The sequence below is a fragment of the Trachurus trachurus genome (genome assembly GCF_905171665.1).
Source record: "Trachurus trachurus genome assembly, chromosome: 4".
NCBI lineage: Eukaryota > Metazoa > Chordata > Actinopteri > Carangiformes > Carangidae > Trachurus > Trachurus trachurus.
In genome coordinates, this window is record NC_139898.1 from 14,113,258 (window position 1) to 14,136,307 (window position 23,050).

The 23,050-nt window shown below is 43.4% G+C and overlaps 2 protein-coding genes across 3 annotated transcripts in view; both read left to right on the top strand.

Moving 5' to 3' along the window:
- The first annotated feature begins 3 nt into the window (after positions 1-3).
- edem3 (ER degradation enhancer, mannosidase alpha-like 3) lies at positions 4-13,501 on the top strand. The gene is made up of 20 exons (XM_083970421.1): positions 4-1,699; positions 1,797-1,842; positions 2,137-2,237; positions 2,364-2,403; positions 2,744-2,856; positions 2,996-3,149; positions 3,806-3,940; positions 5,282-5,387; positions 5,735-5,832; positions 6,578-6,703; positions 6,795-6,878; positions 7,117-7,200; positions 7,624-7,748; positions 8,475-8,646; positions 8,745-8,890; positions 8,988-9,132; positions 9,232-9,423; positions 9,712-9,877; positions 10,351-10,536; positions 12,022-13,501. The coding sequence occupies exons 1-20, from the start codon at positions 1,572-1,574 to the stop codon at positions 12,402-12,404; spliced, it is 2,730 nt and encodes a 909-aa protein (XP_083826547.1). The 5' UTR covers positions 4-1,571; the 3' UTR covers positions 12,405-13,501.
- A 334-nt stretch (positions 13,502-13,835) lies between these two features.
- The window catches only part of LOC310985019 (uncharacterized protein C1orf21 homolog), a 35,922-nt gene continuing 26,707 nt past the window's right edge, over positions 13,836-23,050 (top strand). For both annotated transcript variants that reach the window (XM_083970434.1, XM_083970433.1), the window contains exons 1-2: positions 13,836-13,850; positions 21,020-21,542. The gene's annotated coding sequence lies outside the window, so the exon portion shown is untranslated. The remainder of the gene's footprint in view (positions 13,851-21,019; positions 21,543-23,050) is intronic.

Consider the following 23,050-nt stretch of genomic DNA (forward strand, 5'->3'; position numbering starts at 1 on the left):
TTCTACGGTGGCAAACTCACATACCGTAGTCTAAAACAGGGGACATTGAAATATGGTTTAACTCCTGTTATTTTTTAGGAATTCATGTGAATAATTATAACTGTGGTGGTGTTGCTGTAAAATTCGCTGTAAAACACTCACAAGAGGCTACGAAACACATTTTTTTCCGAGCAGCTCCGGAAGGCAACACCTGTGAGAATGGGGGCGGTTGGGCGGTTGTTTAGTACGTAGAGAGACGGTCCTCAAGGTTTTTGTTTTCCGAGTTTGTACTTTCAGGCAACTCTTCCTTCGAGTGGATCAGTGGTTTCTTAAAAAGCTGTATAGCTATTAGTCGTTCTTGTTGCTATGTGATATGTTTATTATAGTAGGATTATGGCCATTGATAAAGTTACATATGCACATCCCAGAGAAAGGGATGGCAAATTGATGCCTGACAGACTAAACTCAGGACGTAAACACTCGCTTATCCAGGAAGCGGATGTAGTTGACGTTTTTCATCGTAGATAGCATCCGGTTTTTCGAGGCTAGCAACCTTGGCGAAATACTAGCTTCCGGCGAAATTATCTACTTTACACCCCGAACGACAGACAACACAGCTCGACCAGGTCCTCTGCTCAACAATGGACGTGTTTTTTGTCAATTTCTTTTCGTGTTCTCCGTCTGTCCGGAGGCACCGACTCGGCTAGTTAGCATAGCCGGCTAACTGGTCGGTTAAAGCCCTGACAAGTGCTCGGCTTCTTGTCTTGACTAAGAGGACGGAGGAAAATTATCAACGGGAGGAAAATAATTAACTTTTTTTTATTTATCTATAAAGCTTCACCACAGACACACCACACTGAGAGTCGGAGCTGGTGTGACCGGGAGCCTCCCAGGGCTGATGGCTTGACTTTAATTTTAGTTGGCAGTAGAGTCGGTGAAGTAAGTAAACGATCCGAGCACTGAGTTTATAAATACAGTAAGAACAAAGAAGGCAGGAAGCGCTGATTACTTCGGTTATATATTGAAGATGACAATAATACTGTTCCCGAACGACCGCACCTGTAACGTAGAGTATTACATCTTCATAATTAGTTCGCGTGATTAATTTGACGTAACGAGTTTGCTTTGAGGCAGAGCTAACTGTTACATGTCACGTTAGTGGTTTACCTGTCAACGTGTCACACGTCCTGTTTACAGCAGGTCCGGGTGACAGCCTGGAAAGCAAACAGGTGTGATAGAGCAACCCGCTGGCAGCACTTGGAGCGACTTTTGCACGGCAGCTATTGTCTGATGCATTTCCCAGATCTATCTAATTACCGGTACGTAAAATAACATTCCCACAAAAGGTCACTCCTGGACTCACAGCCTTGTTTTTGGAGAGGAAGACAGATGGAGTCTCGGTGGGAAAGTTTGAGGAACACACAAGGGTTTTCTCGTGTGGCTATTTGTAATCACTGATGATGAGATATAACATAAATGGGATGGTGTAGGTCGGTGTATGTTTCTTTGGAGTGCTTTTGTTATATGACTTTGCTCGGTCAGCAGCACAGTAGTGATGACTAGATATTTGCTCAGAGCCGGACTGTAGTTGTATGCATATTGCGATACTGCGATCTTGCCCATCTACAACAATGGCACCTGTACTGTTCTTACTGGCGCTGTTTGGAGCATCGTGCAGCCTTGGACAGGCCATGTCACGGGAGGAGAAGCAGAGGTTGAGGTGAGTTGAGGACATCTCCCAGCACTTTTGGAGTATATGACGTGAGGAGATGTTAACACATGGTGACTGGTGTCTGATTTCTGTCTCTCCACCTAAGGAACCAAGTGGTTGAGATGTTTGACCATGCATATCAGAACTACATGGTAAGTGCTTTGATGTGCTTTAAAATAAGTATGTCATAAATACATACATACCGGTATATAATATGTCACATTATTTTTGGTAATCTGTAAATATGGAACAATAACAACACTTAACTGATGTTTTGGTTGATTTTTCAGATATCAGTCCCAATAAATATTTAATCCGGCTTTGAAAGTGCTTACATGTTGGGATAACTCACAATCATCTATATTTTAAGATGACTGAGGTCTAATCAGTTAGCTACTGAAATATAAAGAGTGAGTGACTAAAATGAGTTTGTTTGTGTGTCTTAGGACCATGCATATCCAGCAGATGAGCTGATGCCTCTAACGTGTAGAGGAAGAGTACGAGGGCTTGAACCCAGTCGAGGTGACATAGACGACGCATTGGGAAAGTGAGTGCCATAACTACACTGACACTGAGATTAATTAGATGAATAATGTGGGTCAAAACAACACACACACACACACACATCTGATCAAGCTCTTTTCTCACTTGTGCTATTATCTGTCCCTGCAAGGTTTTCTCTGACCCTCATCGATACTCTGGATACTCTGGTGGTGAGTATCAGCTTTGTGTGGTTCTGACACTTGGCTGTTTCACAGTAGTTCTTTTGTAGGTAATTTAAGACTGCATGTAAAAGCCTTTAACAAGTGAGTGGTATGCACATTCTATGGCAAAACGATCTTTTTAATCATAATGATGATATTTTGTCTGTGTGAGCCTTTTATAGAGATAAATGTCCGTGTTACTAGTTAAAAATTAACAAGGGCTGTAATTAAACATTTCTGGGAGCAGTTTTGTGAACAGCGCCCAATGTATTTTATTCCACTTTTAGACTGTGAAATGGTGCATAATTGAGCCTCATTTTTATGATCATGTTCTATTTCTCATCACCAGCTTTTGAATAAGACGACGGAGTTTGAGGCTGCAGTGAGGAGAGTGCTGTCAGACGTGAGGCTGGACAATGACATCGTAGTGTCAGTTTTTGAAACCAACATTCGAGTCCTTGGGTAAGACTGAATATGACTGTCGCACAACACAACTATATTTATTTAATCTGATAAACAGAACAGCCAAAGGACAGAAAAAATCAGTGGATTATGTTTCTGTTGATTCCTCATTGCTGTTTGTGTGTGTGTGTGTGTTCAGAGGTCTGTTAGGAGGCCACTCCATGGCTGTGATGCTGAAGGAGGGAGGTCAGCACATGCAGTGGTATCAGGACGAGCTCCTGCACATGGCCAAAGACCTGGGTCTCCGCCTGCTGCCGGCCTTCAACACCAGCAGTGGCCTGCCTTACCCCCGGGTGAGACAGACACACGGATATTTAATATACTGTCTAATTAGTCCAGCCTCCTGATTTATATTGGCCTTGTGATTTTCTTTCCAAAGGTAGGGCTGTATTGCTAATATATGCAATATATACTTTCAATATATGTAGAATACTTTATTGGGTAATCCTTAAATGAAAACTATTCTCTTGATAGGAAACTAGTAATGATTCCTTTACCTGAAATTATAAAACCTGTGTAGCTGTAGCACTTGCTTAGTTATAAGAGTCAGTGAAGACCAAAGTCTGTTGCAAAGTGTTTCCTGGACTACTGTTGAAAAAAGTAGAAACATATTACTCACCACAATATTCAGTTTTATCAAAGTTGTTATTGAATATTTCCTGTCACATATGCCCCATTAAAAGACATTTGGAGTTTATTATACTCACACTTCCTGTGCTGCAGTGTGACAAATTGTTATCTAGTTTTGCTCGCAGCATCCTTTCAGATCATGGCTACATATTTCCATTTTCTGCTCCACTGCTCTGCTCGCAGCTGTCACAGCTTTCGGACGCAGACGTTTTCACGGCTGACTAGTTTTCATGCACAATCTCTTGCAAACCAAATGTGTGTCTATAAACGGATTTTCATTTTTTTTTTTTTTTATGTTTTATTTTTTCCTGCTTGACAGGTGAACTTGAAACACGGTGTCAGGGGTCCTGAGACAAGAACAGGCACAGAAACAGACACTTGCACTGCGTGTGCAGGAACCATCATCCTGGAGTTTGCTGCCTTAAGTCGCTTCACTGGAGATCCTGTGTTTGAGGTGATACATCACATAATCAAATCTTCCAATGCCTACATTAATGTGTTGTAGTTGATCATTTACCTCATTGCAACAATGGGAACACATTCATCCTGATATCATACAGAGGCAATCTATCTTAGTCAACATGTCTGAAACAGTGAAATAGTCATTTTGGTAAGAATAAGATATTTTAATTTTAATTATGTTTTCATTATCTAAAACTGTTCCATTACAAAAAGATTAACTCCTTGTTGTGCTTGCAAATAGTTGCTGTGCTGACACCTAAACATATTTACCTCTCACCACCGTCAAAGAGCTGTTAAGTTGTTGCCATTGGCTGTTTGAACAGACATGTATCAGCTCTGAACAAACCCATCCTACAAGTGGCTTATCGCTTCCTTTATCTGCAATCCAGGTCACAGTTTGTTATTTTGTTATTGCTCTGTGCCATGACAGCTGTGGCCAGAGGCGTTATCTTTTGTTTTCCTTCTCTTTATTTCTTTGTGCTCATGCTGTATCATCTGACACCCTGGTGTTCTCCCTAAATAACTGTGAAAATATGTAGCCTTGCCAATGTTTTGTCTTATCCATGTCTTATAAGATCTTCGTTAGTTGGGTCAGCATTTTACCTGAAGCAGCAACATGGAATTCAGCCATTGCTGCATTTATTTACATATTTAGTTTTCATATTGTTAAATATCTGCCATGCATTCTGTGATAAATGCCTCTTAATGTGGAGTCTGATCAGATCAAGATCAATAAATGCACACAGAAGGATTTACAAATGCATATAACGGCTATACTGTAAGACATAAGACATTTTTGCACAAAAACAAATTGTCATTCCATAGAAGTTAATCTACACATACAATAATTCACCAAAATTCCCCATGCACACACAAATATTAGTTGTTTAAAATGTGCATAATGGGAACTTACATATAGGTATTTCATTTTATAAATTGTTGTTCCATTTATATACAAACTGCTCTGCATTTACAAACTGCTTGTAGTTTGTTGAACCTGAACTTTGATATGGGTTTTTTGAGACTTCCCTTACATGTCTGGAGTCACAAATGCATTGCAATAACTAGGCATTTGTGAATATTTTTTGCCTTTGTCTTCTTTTACTCCAGTTATTTACTAGAAAGTTAGACATTTTACGGTATTTGCTAAAAGTTAGATATTTTGCTGTGTGAACTTATTAGACTTTGGGACTGGTTCATTTCCTGGCAGCATCAAACTACTGAATAAGCACTGAGTCACTCACTGTAATCATTCTAACAAAGTACAGCTACTGCAGATCGATTTTTACCTTTTTTTTTAATCAATGATGCACCCTTCCTCTAATTCACACAGGCCCATGCCCGGAGAGCCCTGGACTTTCTGTGGGAGAAAAGACAGAGGAACAGCAATCTGGTGGGAACTACCATCAACATCCACTCTGGAGAGTGGGTGCGAAGAGGTGAGGGAAAGAGGCCTGATAGGGCCTGAGGAGGATGAAAGAGGGAGGTAGAATGACATGAGTGAGTGAGCAGTGGGAGGAGGCAGTGAAAGAAAAGCAGGGGAGATGAAGAGGTGAGAGAGGGATGAAAGACAGAGAGGTGGAGGAATGGGGGAGGAGGCTGGATTGATGAGGAGACAAGGACACCGGGGAAGTGAAAATTAAGAGTACAGCTACAATCCCTCTGTCTCTGTGGGAGAGGATTTGGCTTTGCAGGGAGCGAGAGGGTGAAAACACTGCAGCATTTGTTAATCACCTGATTTTTATCGTCGTATAAAGTGATGTAAAGTGTGATTGTGTCTGTCCAGACAGTGGAGTCGGAGCGGGAATTGACTCATACTATGAATACCTACTGAAGGCCTACATCCTCTTGGGAGATGACCTGTTTTTGCAGCGGTTCAATATTGTGAGGACACACACACACACACACACACACACACACACACACACACACACACACACACACACACACACACACACACACACACACACACACACACACACACACACACACACACACACACACACACTTGCCAGAGTAATTTGATGCCTCTCTCTGTCTTCATAATAGCATTTTGTCCGAGGCGTTTCTCTGACCTAAACCAGCCTTCTGGTTTTCCATTTGTGCATGTCAGGATTCTGTGTACTCCTCCAGCACACAAGTTGGCATTTAGATATTTTTTTAAACATCATACGGTAACACTTTACTTGAATAGGTATTCATAAGATTGACATAACACTGTCATAACCATTACATAACAGCTGTCATAAACATCAATGAATACTTATGACAGCTGTCGTTAAGTGTCATTCGGTAAGTTATGTCACTTTTGATGCAAAGTTGACATTGTTTGAGATGTCCTTGTTATGAGAACTTGACATAAGAGACAATTTAAACTGTCATAGCAGACCTAATTGCCAAACTTATGTCAAGTTCTCATAACAAGGACATCTCAAACAATGTCAACTTTGCATTAAAAGTGACATAACTTACCGAATGACACTTAACAACAGCTGTCATAAGTATTCATTGATGTTTATGACAGCTGTTATGTCATGGTTATGACAGTGTTATGTCAATCTTATGAATACCTATTCAAGTAACGTGTTACCCATCATACTCAGTACCACTACATGTTTGTCCCATGCAGCACTATGCATCTATAATGAAGTACATTAGCCAGCCTCCTCTGCTGCTGGATGTCCACATCCACAAACCTCTACTTCCCGCTCGCACCTGGATGGACTCTCTGCTGGCCTTCTTCCCTGGACTTCAGGTCAGACTGGATCATGTGAAATGAGCCTTTTACTGTCTTGATAGAGTCTTGTGACATGTCAGTAATGTTGTATGCATTGTGCATGTCCCAGGTATTGAAGGGAGATATCCGTCCTGCGATCGAGACTCATGAGATGTTGTACCAAGTGACCAAGAAACACAACTTCCTCCCGGAGGTATTCTGTCTCTCTGTGTGTCTGACTTAAACATCTCATACTCTGTCTGCGCCACAAAGAATACTTGATGTCACCGAATTAGAGTCTAATTATCACATATTGCTGGCTAAAGGTGGTTTGAATTGAAGCATCCTGGATTTCATGCAACGCAGCTACACTTTAGCTCGGTTGGTCTGTTTTAATTACAATGCTCTGAATGGTGCTCTGACCCTTTTCGTCCTTCCCCGTCTGTCCCCAGGCCTTCACTACTGATTTCAGGGTACATTGGGCCCAACACCCCCTGAGGCCTGAGTTTGCAGAGAGCACCTATTTTCTTTACAAGGTAATTTATCAAGGAAGCTTGACATTCAGCAATGCAGGTGTGCTCTTTTCATTGCCACGGTGGCGAGGTAAGCGTCTCTTATCATGCACCAGTTTATGTTAAATGTTGTCAGCTTTCTGCTCGATGTCAAGTTTCTGATGTTTGAGTAAACACTGTAAAAAAAAGTGCATCAGTCCTCACTCACAAAGCTTTGGAGACACTACCTGCATTTCTGGCCCTCTGAGCTGTCTCCAGCATGCAGACCACTAATTTGTGCTCATAATCATCACATAATAATCTGCTGCCTCTGGCTTTATGGTGTCATTATAACAAAGGATGATAGGTAAAACACTGAGAATTACATCTTTGAGTCTGAGCAGATTCCACTGTAGCCCAGTTAATGTCCCCTGTAGTGACCACACTACTGTTCTCTCCTTCTCCCAGGCCACAGGAGACCCTTACTACCTGGAGGCAGGTCGCACAATCCTGGACAACCTCAATCGCTTTGCTCGTGTTCCCTGCGGCTTTGCTGCAATGAAGGACGTGCGCACTGGGAGCCACGAGGACCGGTGAGAATATAGAAGAACATTTTCCAATGATTTATATGAAGATATACTTTTAAACAGCAAATCTAGACACCATTTTAGACAGGCATTACATACTGTACTATCAGCTGTATATACCCTAGTAATACATGAAGTGGAAGGAAGGAATAGTCAAACAGTTACTTAAACAATCATTGGATACAAAACAACATATTTAAACAATCTTTGTGTTAGTAATTGAGGCCAATTAAAACAGAATTTCTAAGACTGATATTGACGTTTAAGGCCCAAGGTTTTAATTTTGTTATTGAACAGGCTAAATTGTGAAACCAAACAATTTACAGTAACGCAACAACATTTTAAAAATTACAATTATAAAAAGCTGTGTTTAACTTTAAATTTCATCAAGAAAAACTTGATGAGACAACAGTTCATAACACAAGTGAAGTTCATGCCATCACAGCAATTTGGTCCATAATTAAATCAAAAACTAGTACGTTTTGTGACTTTATACACAAATCAAAAAGAATTTGGGTCAAATAAACAAAAATGCAGCTTATCTTCCAAAATGCCTAAAGGTTTGTCTACAATACCTAATAGATAATAATAATGATAATAAAAATAGAAATATCATCCTCCTGCTCTTAGGTCAGGCTGTACTTAGTGATTCCTATATTGATAATGTAATGAATATACAGATACTGTTTCAACAGTGACCTCTTTGTCTGACACCTCTTTTCTTCTTCTCAGAATGGACTCGTTCTTCCTTGCTGAGATGTTCAAATACCTGTTCCTGTTGTTTGCGGACGCAGAGGATCTACCTTTTGACGTGGAGGACTATGTCTTCACAACCGAGGCACACCTGCTGCCTCTGTCTCTTTCCGCAGCCCCTCACTCCTCATCAGTCTCCTCAAATAGAACGGTAATTGAAATGATACAATTATCATTCAAGTCTGACATATAGATGAAAGCTTACATGCACTGCCGTAAATAACAAAACCTGTCACACATGTACTTCAGTCAGAGGAGGAGCTGGACGACTCTAACTTTGACTGGACCTGCCCTAACACCCGTCTCCTGTTTCCGGACCCCGCCTTCCCTCGTAACCTGAGAGAACCAATCCGTAGTGCTGTGGACAAGAGCTGCCCTCGTCCTGCTCCACACAGGTATATATAAACACATAATTTTATTATTTATGTGCTCTCCCTAAAGTCTTTTTTTTTTTTTACTTAATGGTCTTCACCCTCTTCTGCCAACTTTCAGGGAACCTGGTATGGGTCGTCCTCCACTTAGGGCGCAGGACTTCATGGCAAACAACCCTGAACATTTAGAGCTGTTGAGGAGGATGGGAGTCAGTCTCATCCACCTAAAAGATGGCAGAGTGCAGCTGGTCCAACATGCAACACAGGTACAACAATTTAACATCTTGTTTTTGTAATTGGCTAGTTGTCATAAAAAAAAAAGAGATTGTCTAATTCTCCCCTCCCTCTGCCACACACACACCTAGGCGGTGAGTGCAGTAGCAGCAGAGGACGGCGTACGTTTCATGCAGGAGATGATGGAGCTATCCAGCCAGCAGCAGAAGGAGCAGCTGCCTCCCAGGGCCATTCAAATCGTCTCACATCCATTCTTTGGCAGAGTGGTGCTGACCGCCGGCCCAGCACAGTTTGGCACAGACCTGTCCAAAAGTTCCACAGGGGTGAGTGGGTTTTGCAGCTTTGCCAAAACTGCCAGGGTACAAAGGGGCACTTAAGTGTGCTCTTGTTTGTTTTTCCAAAGAGAGCCACTCACTCCTCCTTCTGTATTCTTAAGAGGGCTCTTGCTCTTACAGAACACTTTCCTAATTTAAACAGAGGGAAAGATGAGTTCTCGGTTTGAGCACCACAAGAGAACATGTGGGATTAGTCCACAGCTGTGTATACCACATAATATTAAAGATGTTCCTTCGGTCTCAGTAATTCCGTGTCTTCTCTCCCCCTGTGTGCAGGTTCGAGGGTTTGTGACTGTGGCTGAACCCTATAGTGGCTGCTCTGAGATCACCAACGCCGAGTATGTCCAGGGCCACATCGCTCTTCTCCAGAGGGGTCAGTGCATGTTTGCAGAAAAGGCCCGACATATCCAGAAGGCTGGCGCCATCGGCGGCATAGTCATCGGTGAGTGCAAGCAGATAATGACGTGGACGATAACCACTCAGTGACTAGATTATCCTGTGATATATGGATTATCTCTAGAAGATGCGCTGTCCAGTGGGGCTCTGCACATCACGACTGAGTAATAAGGCAGAGCTTCATCAAGACTGACAACAATAGTCTTTCTCTCATTAAAGTTACAGATTCTCTTACAATAGGTTATATCATACACTAGACAATATCAGCCAATAACAGTTAATACCTGGTCTTTCTGAAATTAATGTCTTTTTCTTGTTTTGTCTGACAAACAGTCCAAAACCAAAAGATATTGAGACTACAATTGTTCAAAACACTGAAAAATAGGAAAATCGTTTATTTTAGAAGTTGGGACCAGAAGGATTTCAATGATAAATTGCTTTTCTTTATATCATGTCAGTCAATTAAATTGACTTCTATCTCTGACTGTCATCCTGTTGCTTCCTTTTCTGTCCCTCTAGATGACAACGAGGGAAGCAGCAGCGACACGGCTCCGTTGTTTCAGATGGCTGGGGACGGCCGCAACACAGATGATATCACCTTGCCTCTCCTCTTCCTCTTCCACAAAGAGGGCAACATCCTGATGGAGGCGCTGAAGGAGTACAGGGAGGTGGAGGTGCTGCTGAGCGACAAAGCCCGAGACAGAGGTGTGACATTACTCCCACATAATGCCTCTGTGATAGTTAGGGAGTTTTTCCTCTTTGTTCCACTTATCTCTGTTGATAAGATTCATCACTTCTGTGTGCTTGTGTCTCCCCGCTGACTAAGTCCCATTATGTGCTCAGCTTCGTAAAATAAAGATGAGGTGCAGGGATTCAGGCATTATTTGAAGTCTCGGAGATCATGACTCATTCCAAAGCCACCCACCAGCTGTGGTTATAATGGTGCATGGTGGAGATTTACACCCTTATCAATATTGCATCCTCATTATTTTCCTCCTTTCCCCATTTGCCAAATCCCCTCTATTCCCTGTGGTGGACTGTAACAGTGCCTTTCCTCTCCTCTCTTTCTTGGTTTCTTTTCTTTTTTTACAACCCTGTCCCCTTTGGATGAGCAGCAGCCATATTCAAAGGTAAACCTCTTCCTGGCAGCCTGATTGAGGACAGTAAGTATTCTCTTCTTCTCCTTCTTCCTTCGTCTACTGTAATACCAGTACTTTTTCCTTCCTCTTGACTTTATGCTTGTTTTCCCTCCTTGTATTAATGCTTGTATATCCCTCCACTCGTCTCTTTCTCACTCTTCCCTTTAGTCACAGGACTGTGTTTGTGTTTGATTGAAAAGCTTAGTGCGGTGACAGTACTGTCATGTTATTTTCCCCCTCAGAGTTTAGGACACACACGACAGCTCTTTATGTCTTTTTTTTCTCGTAGCAGCAAACCAGGAGGCTGCTGATGTAGCAGGTAGATTTTCACCATTTCTACCAAGTGATACTTTATTTTTGCTCTAAATATTTCATAAATAATGCTAATTCAGTTAAATAAAGTCTATTATCATGATAAGTAACCAGGCTGTAGCTCACCGAACAGGTGCTCACCGAAAGAGATGCACGACTACAAATGCTGTGATTTATGGGAAGCCTCTGTAGCCACAGAGCCACCGTGACTCCATAATGACCAGATAGCATGTCTGTACCTAAATTATGCAAGCCTCGAAGTTACAGTCATTGCCTGTTGTCACTGCAGCAGTTAGGTGTATTCCTTGGACTGTATGAGAAAAAGCAAAAACCTGTTCCTGAACACAGCAGCTACATTTTTAGAAACTTAACAGATCAAGGAGACTTTTCTTTCCTTTTCTTACCACTTCTGTGCAAAGTTCACGATACAGGTTTTTTGCCAGATTTCTTTCCTCACTTGACTCTCAGTTTGGTTGTGCAGCTATGTGAAAAGACTTTATCCTGCGGGAAACATGACTCACCATCAGCATCATGCTGTTATGGTTGACAGCCTCTCGATGAAAACTGTTCTATTTTTGACCGCGAATGGCTACCAGGAGGCATGTTGTATGGATTACTGACTGAAGAGGAGGAAAAGGGCTTTGTGTGTGCGTGTAAGCGTGTGTGTATATGTGTGTGTGTCCTGCACATCTTTCTGCAAAGAGCTGCTCCGTCTCATGCCCCGGCTTCCTTTTTTCAGGTGTGGACGTGCAAGAAGAAGCGGGGGAGGACTGTTTAACCGAGGCCACGACTCCCACCTCCTTTGAGCCGACCACCCAATCACAAATGAGCACGATGGAGCTGGAAGAATCGGTTACAGAGGAGGTCACCCCATCGCAGGAGGCAACCCTTCGTGCAGATGAAGAAACTAGTCCTGCTGAAGACGTTAGTCCACCGGAAGAGGAAGCCAGTCCTGCAGAGGCAGAGTCTGATTTGGCTCAGCCTAAAGAGGAGAGAGACTCTGACAGCAGAGAGCAGCCCGAGGGCGACACGGACTCAAGTAGCCAATCAGTGGATGAACTGCTGGCTGATTGGCGGGAAGACTTGGAGGCTTTCCAGCAGATGGAGAAGGATGAGCTCTGACAGTCATCGGGTGTGACGTACCCTGTGACTGTGGTTTGATCCCGCCATGGGGAAGAGCCCCAGAGGGGGGACGCATCTTCACACCAGCCTCAAAGTGATGAACACAAAGGAAGCTGGGGAGATGCCTCTCATGGCTGTTTTTTCTCTTGCCCTCTGTATACGGTACCATGTGCCAAGGCAACCAACATACTGCATCACTGGACCATAAGGAAAGTCCTTTTTTAGCCTGGTAGACGAAGGATGAGAGATCAGTGTTCTTACCTCACTTTCTCATGCAGTTTCTGTTGATCTGTCATAACAAAACCTAATGAACGGCATGGACCAGACTGTGTGTAACGGTGTCTGACTTTCCAGTCCAAATTACTTCTCGCATTGTTGTTCTCTATGCATTTTTGACTCCTTTTTGTTCAAATGATTGCTGGTTCAACAACTATGTTCTGACTAATTAATCCATTGACCAATTTTATTTAATTGTAATGATTATTTGTGACGATAAATTTTCTGTTTTTGCGGTCTTGGACCTAATCATATGTATACACATTGATGTGAGTTAAAAGACTTGATTCACGTGATGATCGGTGACATTAAATAAGCTGCAGGATCTTTTTATGGCTTTATGGTAGACAAACTCAACACCAAAATAATCTCTCTGGAGGTATATGAAGTCATCTGTCAGTGTAAATATGTATTAAGATATATTGACTGCAACAATATAGCACTGTTCGCTCAGGTTCTGGTTCTGGAGCAGACACACCCTCAGGAGCGTAGTGGGATGGACTATACACACCCACAGATCGCCACGGGAGGGCGCTATATGATCTGTCTGTTGATGCTGTAGCTGCTGACTGAATGAAAGGAGCAGAAAAAAAAGCCAATAAATGAACTCGATGATATTAAATAAAAATTGAAGGGAAATGGGGAAGACTGACTTGATTCTTTGAGTTTGTGCTGTTTGGAGACAGATATTTGATTTAGATGTTGGAATTTAAGAAGAGATTTATCAATTTTGTTTGAGTTTATTGTATTTGGATGAAGGCGAGTTTAAATCCAAGAGAAATTTCTTCTGGCTGAACCTTGAGTGTTACACCTTTTTGTAATGCTGTAAATGAAAAGAAAACTGAATTGTTGAGTAAAAGGTGAAGAATATATATTTTGTTTTTGTTTTTTTTACAGACACGTTTCTATAAAAAGCGGGCAGACACCCACATAAATTCAGTTGAGTCAACATGACTTAGATCTGTAATTGGAAAATACTTAGGGTGCACCATAGCATTACTGTCACACTGAAGGGTGTGGTAGACGCACTCACATCTTTTAATTAAGTTATATATAGCAATATCCGCTTACAATTAAATTCCTGCGTTAACTGAATTTAAAAAAAATTATCACCAGCGACATCTTCACAAGGAAAGAAGATAAAGTGTGCTGTGCATAAGTCCTATAGGAGTTATATGATTGTAGCAGTAGGTCACGAGAAGCAGCAGAGAGCAGAGACCAATCAGAGGACAGACAGGAACTGAGGAGAGCTGATTAATTGCAGGTGTGACTCCAGGAGTCACTCTCTCCAAATCCTTTGTGTGGCTGTGTCTGTGTACTCTCTGCTCTGGTAAGAGACTTTTGGGGTTTTTTAGAATTGTTTTATCAGGGTAGTATTTTAATTGTTAGGGTAACGTAGGGGTGCATTCGTGCACCCTGAGGTATCTGTGTTTTAATGATTTTAATTGTGGGTCTATCATTTGTTTGTAGGACTGAAACCTTGACTGTTTTAAAATACAGAGGTATGCAAAAACATCATTTAAACCTCGTATTTTTATGTCCTACAAACTTAAATTAACAGTGCTTTCTTTTGCTTTTAGGCTCAGCACTGACTGCCGTTTATTTTAATTTAGTATTTTATATTTTAGCCATATTGATTTTATTGTCTTTTATTATTTTAAATTAGAGTTTGCTTAGTTTTTAGGATTTTAACATTGTGTCCTCTTTTGTTTCTAGTGTTGCGGCTGGTGGGGTCCTCCATTCACCGGTGTGGTTGAGATGCTGGGAGTTCACTTTAGATGGTGATATGGTTTGTGGTTGCACATTTTATTAGTGTGGTGTCTTTATTTGAAGTGTGTTGGGTTTATATTTCTTTTTGATATTTAGTTTACTCCCAGTGTCCTAGGCAGTGGGTGGTTGGTCCCCCAGCCGTGATATGACTGTCTGTCTTCTTGTTCTTCATTGACTGTGTTATTTTAGAATTTGATTTATTGTAAATAAATGGCATGTTATGATTGACCCACACTGACCGTTGTGGCCTCCTTAATTGAAGCCCCTGTGTGCTAGACAATCCTCAAGGTTACATTTGGCGTTGTTGGCAGGATTGAGAAACGGTCAGTGTGTGGTACATGTCATAGTTTAGCTTTTTTTTGTTGTTTGATGATAAAATACTAAACGGCAGTCAGTGCAGAAGACTGAAAGGGTCATCAAGGCTGGTTCATCACCCCAAGGCGCAGAAGATGCTGTAATCCCACTTCTTCCTTGGGTTGTAAAAAGTGGTTCAAATATGAGTGAATCTGAGGATCAATTAGCAGCCCTGCGTGAGCAGTTCAGAGCACTCCAGGCTGAAAATGAACTTTTAAAACAAGCTGCCAGTAACTCTCACGCCTCTAGTGCCTCTGCTTCTGCCCCCAGAATTGACAGAACTGTTTATGTTCCACGTGAAAGGAGGTGCCCAAAGTTTTATGGTGATCAAGACTCACCTGATAGCATTGGTTTGGAGGATTGGATGGAGGAAGTTGAAGCCTGTCTGGAAGGGCGCCAATTCTCTAACAAAGAAAAAGCTATTTTCCTCCTTGATCATCTGGGAGGTGAACCACGGAGTGAGATCAAGCACAGGCCACATAGAGAAAGAGAGGATCCTCAAAAGATCATTGACATTTTAAAATTACTGTATGGTGGTAAAAAGCCCTTGGTTGTACTGCAGCAACGGTTCTATGAACGTAGACAGCAGGAGGGGGAGTCACTGAGACAGTTTTCTCATGCATTAATGTCACTAATGGATGCTGTTCTTGATAAAAATCCAGATGCAGTCCCAAACTCAGAGGTAGCCCTGAGAGACCAGTTTGTGGAACGTGTCCGGGATGGAACGCTACGGCACCACCTGAGGGAAGTGGTGAGAGGTAAACCCAGAATGTCACTGATCGATATCAGAGAAGAAGCCATTAGATGGGGTGAGGATTTTGATAGAGGGCGCAATTCCCATTCCTCCCAGTGCAATGTTACACGAGCCAACATAACAACTGCCACTTCAGTGCAAGAGTCAAAACAGTCTCCAGAGTTTCTGGCCATCACAGAACTAATAAAGAATCAACAGACTCAAATCTCCTCTTTAACACAACAGTTTCAGTCTCTGCAGTCAATGTTTGAGCAGACCACAGCCAAATTTAAAGGGGAACGGAGGTGCCTACGTTGCAATAAACAAGGTCATATTGCTCGATATTGTCGCCAGGCCATGCCCACTACCTTGAGAACGAATCCCAACCCGAGTGTCCAGACAGTGCAAGTGGAGCACCCAGTGATGGAGCCAACTTTTGTCTCTCACCAGGTAACAGATCTAACTGAGTCTGACTCTAACCCAGTCTCTCCAGAACTTTTGAAACAGTTGGTGGGTCCATGCACCGTAGTGCAACTTACCATGAATGGGATCAATGTACCTTCATTATTAGACACTGGTTCAAATGTTACCACACTAACAAAGAGTTGTTTCATGTCACATTTTCATTCAGACCAGCCTAAAATTAACAACTGTAAGTGGCTAAACCTCTCTGCTGCCAATGGGCTTGCCATCCCATATTTGGGGTATGTAGAGGTGGAGGTCACTGTCTTAGGTCGAGTGCTTCATGATTGTGGTGTTCTAATTGTTGAAGACCCACCCAGTTTCACATCATTACGGAAACAGAAGGAAAAAGTGCCTGGGCTGTTGGGAATGAACATCATAAGTCAATTGTATACTGATCTCTATGAGGAATATGGTTCCGCCATGTTCTCTATCCCTCAGGTTACACAGGCCGCACCTGGTTGGAGGGAAGCACTACAAATGTGTCATTTGATGGAGAACGAGCACAGTGAAGAAGGACTCGGTACACTACGAGTGCATGCTGAGAACCCTGTCCAGATCCCTGCAGGTACCACAGTGATGATTCCAACCACAGGTCCAAAAGGTAAACAGTACAACTCACTCACATTCCTGTTGGAACCCGATAATAGTGCAAACCACATTTCTGCAGGCCTACTGGTGTCCACAGCTCTAGCCACACTAAAAGACGGACTGGCCTATGTTCCAGTTACAAATGTGAACAGTGAAGTAGCCTACCTTCAGCCACGAACCCCATTAGGTTTGCTGCATTCAGTCCATGTAGTGGAGGCTAATAGTTCCACAATTGTGTTCAATGAAGAGACTGATGCTCAAGGCACAGTAACTGTAATGTGCTCCCAAGCCTCTGCTAGCCCTTCTCAGGGTTTAGATCTACAGTCAGTTGATCTGTCTAAATTGAGCCACCAAGAGCAACTGAAAGCAAAAGATTTGCTTGGAAAGTACAGGGATGTATTTTCAACAGGGGATGGTGACCTGGGCTGTACAACACTCATTGAACATAACATTCCACTGACAGATGACATTCCGACTAGACAACGTTACCGTCGTATCCCTCCATCTCAATTTGAAATAGTGAAAGCTCACATTAAACAGCTACTACAGGCTCAAGTCATAAGAGAGAGTTGCAGTCCCTATGCTGCACCCTTGGTTTTAGTTCAGAAAAAGGACGGTTCCCTGAGGATGTGTGTAGACTACAGGCAACTCAATGCAAAAACACGAAGAGATGCCTATCCATTGCCCAGAATCGAAGAATCATTAGACGCTCTGACCGGTGCTAAATGGTTCTCTACACTAGACCTTGCCAGTGGATACAATCAGGTCCCTGTAGCTGAAGCAGATAAGCAGAAAACAGCTTTTTGCACACCATTCGGCCTGTTTGAATTCAATCGAATGGCTTTTGGGTTGTGTAATGCACCTAGTACTTTCCAAAGATTAATGGAAAGGATATTTGGAGATCAAAGCTTGCAGTCCCTGCTTCTGTATTTGGATGATGTAGTAGTCTTTTCAACCTCTGTAGAACAACATTTGCAAAGATTGGAGCTGGTGTTACAGCGTCTGCAAAAAGAGAACTTAAAGGTCAAGTTGAGCAAGTGTTGCTTCTTCCAAAAACAAGTCAAGTATCTGGGCCATGTGGTGTCTGAGGACGGGGTCGCCACTGATCCAGATAAAATCGCTGCAGTAGCCCAGTGGAAATGCCCAGAGACTGTTAAAGAACTAAAATCATTCCTTGGCTTTGCCAGCTATTATCGGCGATTTGTTTCTGGCTTTTCTCAAATTGCCTCCCCATTAAACTCCCTGGCTGCAAAACTGACTAGTAAAGACAAGAGAGTCAAAAATTCAATCAAACCCCACTGGACCGAGACATGTCATGCAGCCTTCCAGACACTCAAACAGAAACTCACCACAGCCCCAGTACTAGCTTATGCTGATTTTAACAAACCATTTATCCTGGATGTAGATGCTAGCCATGATGGGTTGGGGGCAGTCCTGTCGCAAGAGTGGGAGGGCAAAGTTCGACCCATTGCTTTCGCCAGCCGCAGTCTGAGAAGAACTGAAAGAAATATGCAAAATTACAGTTCCATGAAATTGGAATTCTTAGCCCTTAAATGGGCTGTTGCAGAAAAATTCAGAGAATACTTGGTGGGCCAAAAATGCACAGTCTACACTGATAACAATCCTCTAAGCCATCTGCAGACAGCCAAATTGGGAGCAGTTGAACAGAGGTGGGCCTCAGAATTGGCAAACTTCAACATAGACATCAAATACAAACCAGGAAGAACAAACACAAATGCAGATGCTTTGTCCAGGCAAAATGCGAATCTGGAGCATATGCTAACCCTTGCTCCTACATCTGCCCTTTCAGAGGAACTGAGGTGTGCAGTGCAAAAGCAGCATGGTGTATTGACATCTCAACATTGTGTATCACAGGCTGTAATGGTGTCTCCCTGGGAGGCTGGAGCTAACCTTGCTGTGTTGCAGGCAGAAGACCCACTGATCCGGGACTTTCGTTTCTTCTGGGACAGACGACAACGACCAAATAAGGATGAGAGGAAGAAGGCATCACCCATGCTCCTGAAGCTCTTGAAGCAATGGGACCGGGTAATTGAAAAAGATGGTATTCTTTTTCGACAGGTGGAGTCACCGGAAGGGGGACCAACTTGGAATCAGCTGTTATTGCCACAAAAACTGCAAGAGGATGTCCTCCTCAGTCTTCATGACAACCATGGCCACCAAGGTGTGGAACGGACAACAGATCTCATTAGGAGGAGATGCTACTGGCCAGGTATGAACAATACAATAGAGGAATACTGCAGAGCTTGTGAACGCTGTACATTGTCCAAAGATGTTCATACTCAACCACGGAGCTTTATGGGCCACCTGACAGCCTCTAAGCCTAATGACATTTTGGCTATAGATTTTACTGTTCTAGAGCCCGCATCTGATGGACGGGAAAACATCCTAATCATGACAGATGTGTTTTCAAAATATGTACAGGCCATTCCAACGAGAAACCAAACAGCAGTAGCAGTAGCTGCAGCTTTGGTTAAACACTGGTTCTATGTTTTTGGAGTCCCTCGCCAAATACATTCTGACCAAGGACGTTGTTTCGAGGGTAAAGTAATACAGGAGTTGTGTCGTATTTACAACATCACAAAAACTAGGACGACACCATACAGACCTCAAGGTAATGGCCAATGCGAACGGTTTAACAGGACCCTGCATGACCTGCTCCGGACCCTGCCTCAGGAAAAGAAAAGACAGTGGACAGTGCACCTGCCTCAAGTAATATTTGCTTATAACACCACAAAACACCAATCCACAGGATATTCACCACATATGTTAATGTTTGGACAAGAACCACGGCTGCCTATTGATTGTGTGTTAAGTCTCACAGGACAGCCGGAGTCGCTGACAGCGGACGAGTGGACCGCCGACCATCAGGACAACTTGGCCTGCATTTACCTGGGAGCGAGGCAGCGGCTTCAAGTAGCTGCTGACCGACGAGCAAAACAACACAACAACAAGGTTAAAACGGATACTTTGCAGCCTGGACAACTAGTCTACTGCCGGGACCACAGCCATAGAGGACGGCATAAGATACAGGACCACTGGAGCTCTGTGCCGTACAAGATTGTGCGGTGTCCACAAAATGGAGGGCCAGTGTACACCATCAGCCCAGCGGAGGCAGAGGGACCCCTGAAACAAATACATCGGTCAGAGCTACGTCCAGCTGCAGGTAAACAGATTGATTTACCAATAAATTATGACCCAGGTCTTCCTGAAGATCTACTAATGGTTAATGATTATGATGACATCTCTCAACCACCATTTGTTGTTGAGTTTTCCCAGAGACGTGTAACTGATGTGGTGGAGCAGGATGACACACCTCCACCACAGCCAGATGTTGTGGAGAGGCCTGGTGCAGAACAAGGGGAATCACAGCGTCCTCGTAGGACCACGGCCGGACAGCACCGAAACCCCCATCATCTCCCAAGATCAACCACAACCCAAGTGAATCAAATTATTGCCCCTTGGCAAGGATTTCACAGGCCTTGGCTTTGAAGCCCATCGACGGGACGTCGATTCAGTTCATGGGGGCAGATTGTAGCAGTAGGTCACGAGAAGCAGCAGAGAGCAGAGACCAATCAGAGGACAGACAGGAACTGAGGAGAGCTGATTAATTGCAGGTGTGACTCCAGGAGTCACTCTCTCCAAATCCTTTGTGTGGCTGTGTCTGTGTACTCTCTGCTCTGGTAAGAGACTTTTGGGGTTTTTTAGAATTGTTTTATCAGGGTAGTATTTTAATTGTTAGGGTAACGTAGGGGTGCATTCGTGCACCCTGAGGTATCTGTGTTTTAATGATTTTAATTGTGGGTCTATCATTTGTTTGTAGGACTGAAACCTTGACTGTTTTAAAATACAGAGGTATGCAAAAACATCATTTAAACCTCGTATTTTTATGTCCTACAAACTTAAATTAACAGTGCTTTCTTTTGCTTTTAGGCTCAGCACTGACTGCCGTTTATTTTAATTTAGTATTTTATATTTTAGCCATATTGATTTTATTGTCTTTTATTATTTTAAATTAGAGTTTGCTTAGTTTTTAGGATTTTAACATTGTGTCCTCTTTTGTTTCTAGTGTTGCGGCTGGTGGGGTCCTCCATTCACCGGTGTGGTTGAGATGCTGGGAGTTCACTTTAGATGGTGATATGGTTTGTGGTTGCACATTTTATTAGTGTGGTGTCTTTATTTGAAGTGTGTTGGGTTTATATTTCTTTTTGATATTTAGTTTACTCCCAGTGTCCTAGGCAGTGGGTGGTTGGTCCCCCAGCCGTGATATGACTGTCTGTCTTCTTGTTCTTCATTGACTGTGTTATTTTAGAATTTGATTTATTGTAAATAAATGGCATGTTATGATTGACCCACACTGACCGTTGTGGCCTCCTTAATTGAAGCCCCTGTGTGCTAGACAATCCTCAAGGTTACATTATTATGCATTATTGATTTTTGGACATATAAGTAAGTGAATATAGCTTTCGTATTTGTGAATATTGTTTTAAGTAATGAGTTAAATTTGAATACAACAGGCCACAAGTGGAATACTTTAGTAGTGGAGCTACTTGGTAACTTTCCATTGCTGGGTGAAAGTGATATTTTTATGATGATGGTGAGAAAGGGTAAAACAGAAAAAAAGAAAACACAGTAGCCTAGGCTATCTCATGGTGGATCTCTGTCAGTGCTGGCACCAAAATAAAGACGGCAGGCAGCCCCTGCCTGGGTCCAACAGCAGTGATTGGTGAGTTGGTGGGGCACTCCTCAGCAAGATGGCTGCATTGCTGCGCGCAATAGTGGCATCCTGGTGAAATGACGCAAGCCACGGTTTACGTTCAGTCCTCGAGGCTCACAGCTCTCGAGTCTCCATAGCGCAGATCCCGCCCGACACACAGCCGGAAGACCCGACCGGCGATATCCTCCAGTGGACCGAGCGGAACCGGTTCATCTGAGTAAGTACCAGCGTGAATTAGTTTGTTAATCGTCTCCCGGAGGTGTCGTTACATCCAGCCTCTTCCCCCCCGAGAGAAAACCACGCTCCTGCCTGTGGTTTTCTTTCTCTCTTCGCTCCTGTCTTTTGTTGCTGTTTCCTGAGTGTGCCGTGATTACCCGGCGCTTTCCTTCCTGCACGCAGGGTTTCTTCGCAGCTGTCGATGTTTTGCTGCTGATTGGAGCCGAAACGCTAACGCAGCTTTATCTCAGCGTTTTTTTCTTTTTCTTTTCTTTTTAATTTCTACTGCCGGTAAAAACACAGACACGGGGCTCGAGGGGGAGAGGGATGTGGAGCCCTACGTTTCTTATGATGAGTGTGTGAGATGTTGCCTGTTCGGCTTGGACAGCGTTGCCTCAGCGCTTTTCAAATTTTCCACACATCCTGGTTGGCTGTGGCTCTCCAGCCCGTCCCGCTGCTCCTCAGGCCGGGTGGCTTCTGGAGAAACCCCTTCCTGGAGGGACCTGGGCTGGCAGAGGCTTCGGGCCATTAACCTTTGTGGAAATGAAACTATGGGTTGAAGCGCTTGTTGTCCTTCTGCCTTCCCCTGTGTGTGTGTGTGTGTGTGTGTGTGTGTGTGTGTGTGTGTGTGTGTGTGTGTGTGTGTGTGTGTGTGTGTGTGTGTGTGTGTGTGTGTGTGTGTGTGTGTGTGTGTGTGTGTGTGTGTGTGTGTGTGTGGAAGTGGAGGGGGGCGAACAAAGCGCCCAGTGTCTCCCTGTAGCGCAGCTGGACACAGCTGTTGAAGCCGAGCTGCAGCTCAAGCCCCCCGGGGCAGGACAGAGCTCTGTGGCCGGGGCATGGAGCTGCTGCTGCGGTGTGTGTTTGTGTGTTTACAGCTTCTCCATCCTTCTGATGACCACCACACATAAGCAGTGAGCTCATGGGCATTTTGCTGAGGAACTGCTGACTGTCTTTGTTGCTCATCACTGCTGTTGCAGTGTGTCTGCCTCACAGGGAAAGACAGAAGCTGCTGGATAACATTAGGAAAGTCACAGCAGCCAGAATTAGATTTGATATACAGACTAATTTGCTGCTCATTAGCTAAAACTTAGCCCTAGTCTGTTTCAATTGTATCCTACCCTACCCCACTTCCTCAGGCACTATTGTACACACTACGTTGCCAAAGGGGGGCTTGATAGGTTTCCAAATACCCTTCCTGGCTGCTGTGTTTAAACATGCCATATGGCCATTAGCCACTGTAGATTTCCTCATGTGATCAACACCAGTCCATTACATCCATTTGGTGGCTTATGCAGCACCCTGGTGTGAAAGTAGGTTGGTGTGGCCGGTATTACAGCGCATAGCATCCTGTCATCAGCAGCTTACATCAGGGTTATATAGGTTACAACCCCCCCCTCCCCTCCCTATACTTGATTTATCTGTCTGTCTTCATCTATCTGCCTCCATCTGCCTCCATCTCCCACCCCCCCTTACTTACTTATAGTGTGGTGTGTGTACGTCTCTGCGTGC

Bases quoted from the DNA above. Each gene is read 5' to 3' on its own strand.
- edem3 (XM_083970421.1), top strand. From the start codon at position 1,572: ATGCATATTGCGATACTGCGATCTTGCCCATCTACAACAATGGCACCT. The intron at 5,833-6,577 runs GTGAGGACACAC...TGTCCCATGCAG, and splicing joins TTTTGCAGCGGTTCAATATT to CACTATGCATCTATAATGAA. The intron at 7,749-8,474 runs GTGAGAATATAG...TCTTCTTCTCAG, and splicing joins ACTGGGAGCCACGAGGACCG to AATGGACTCGTTCTTCCTTG.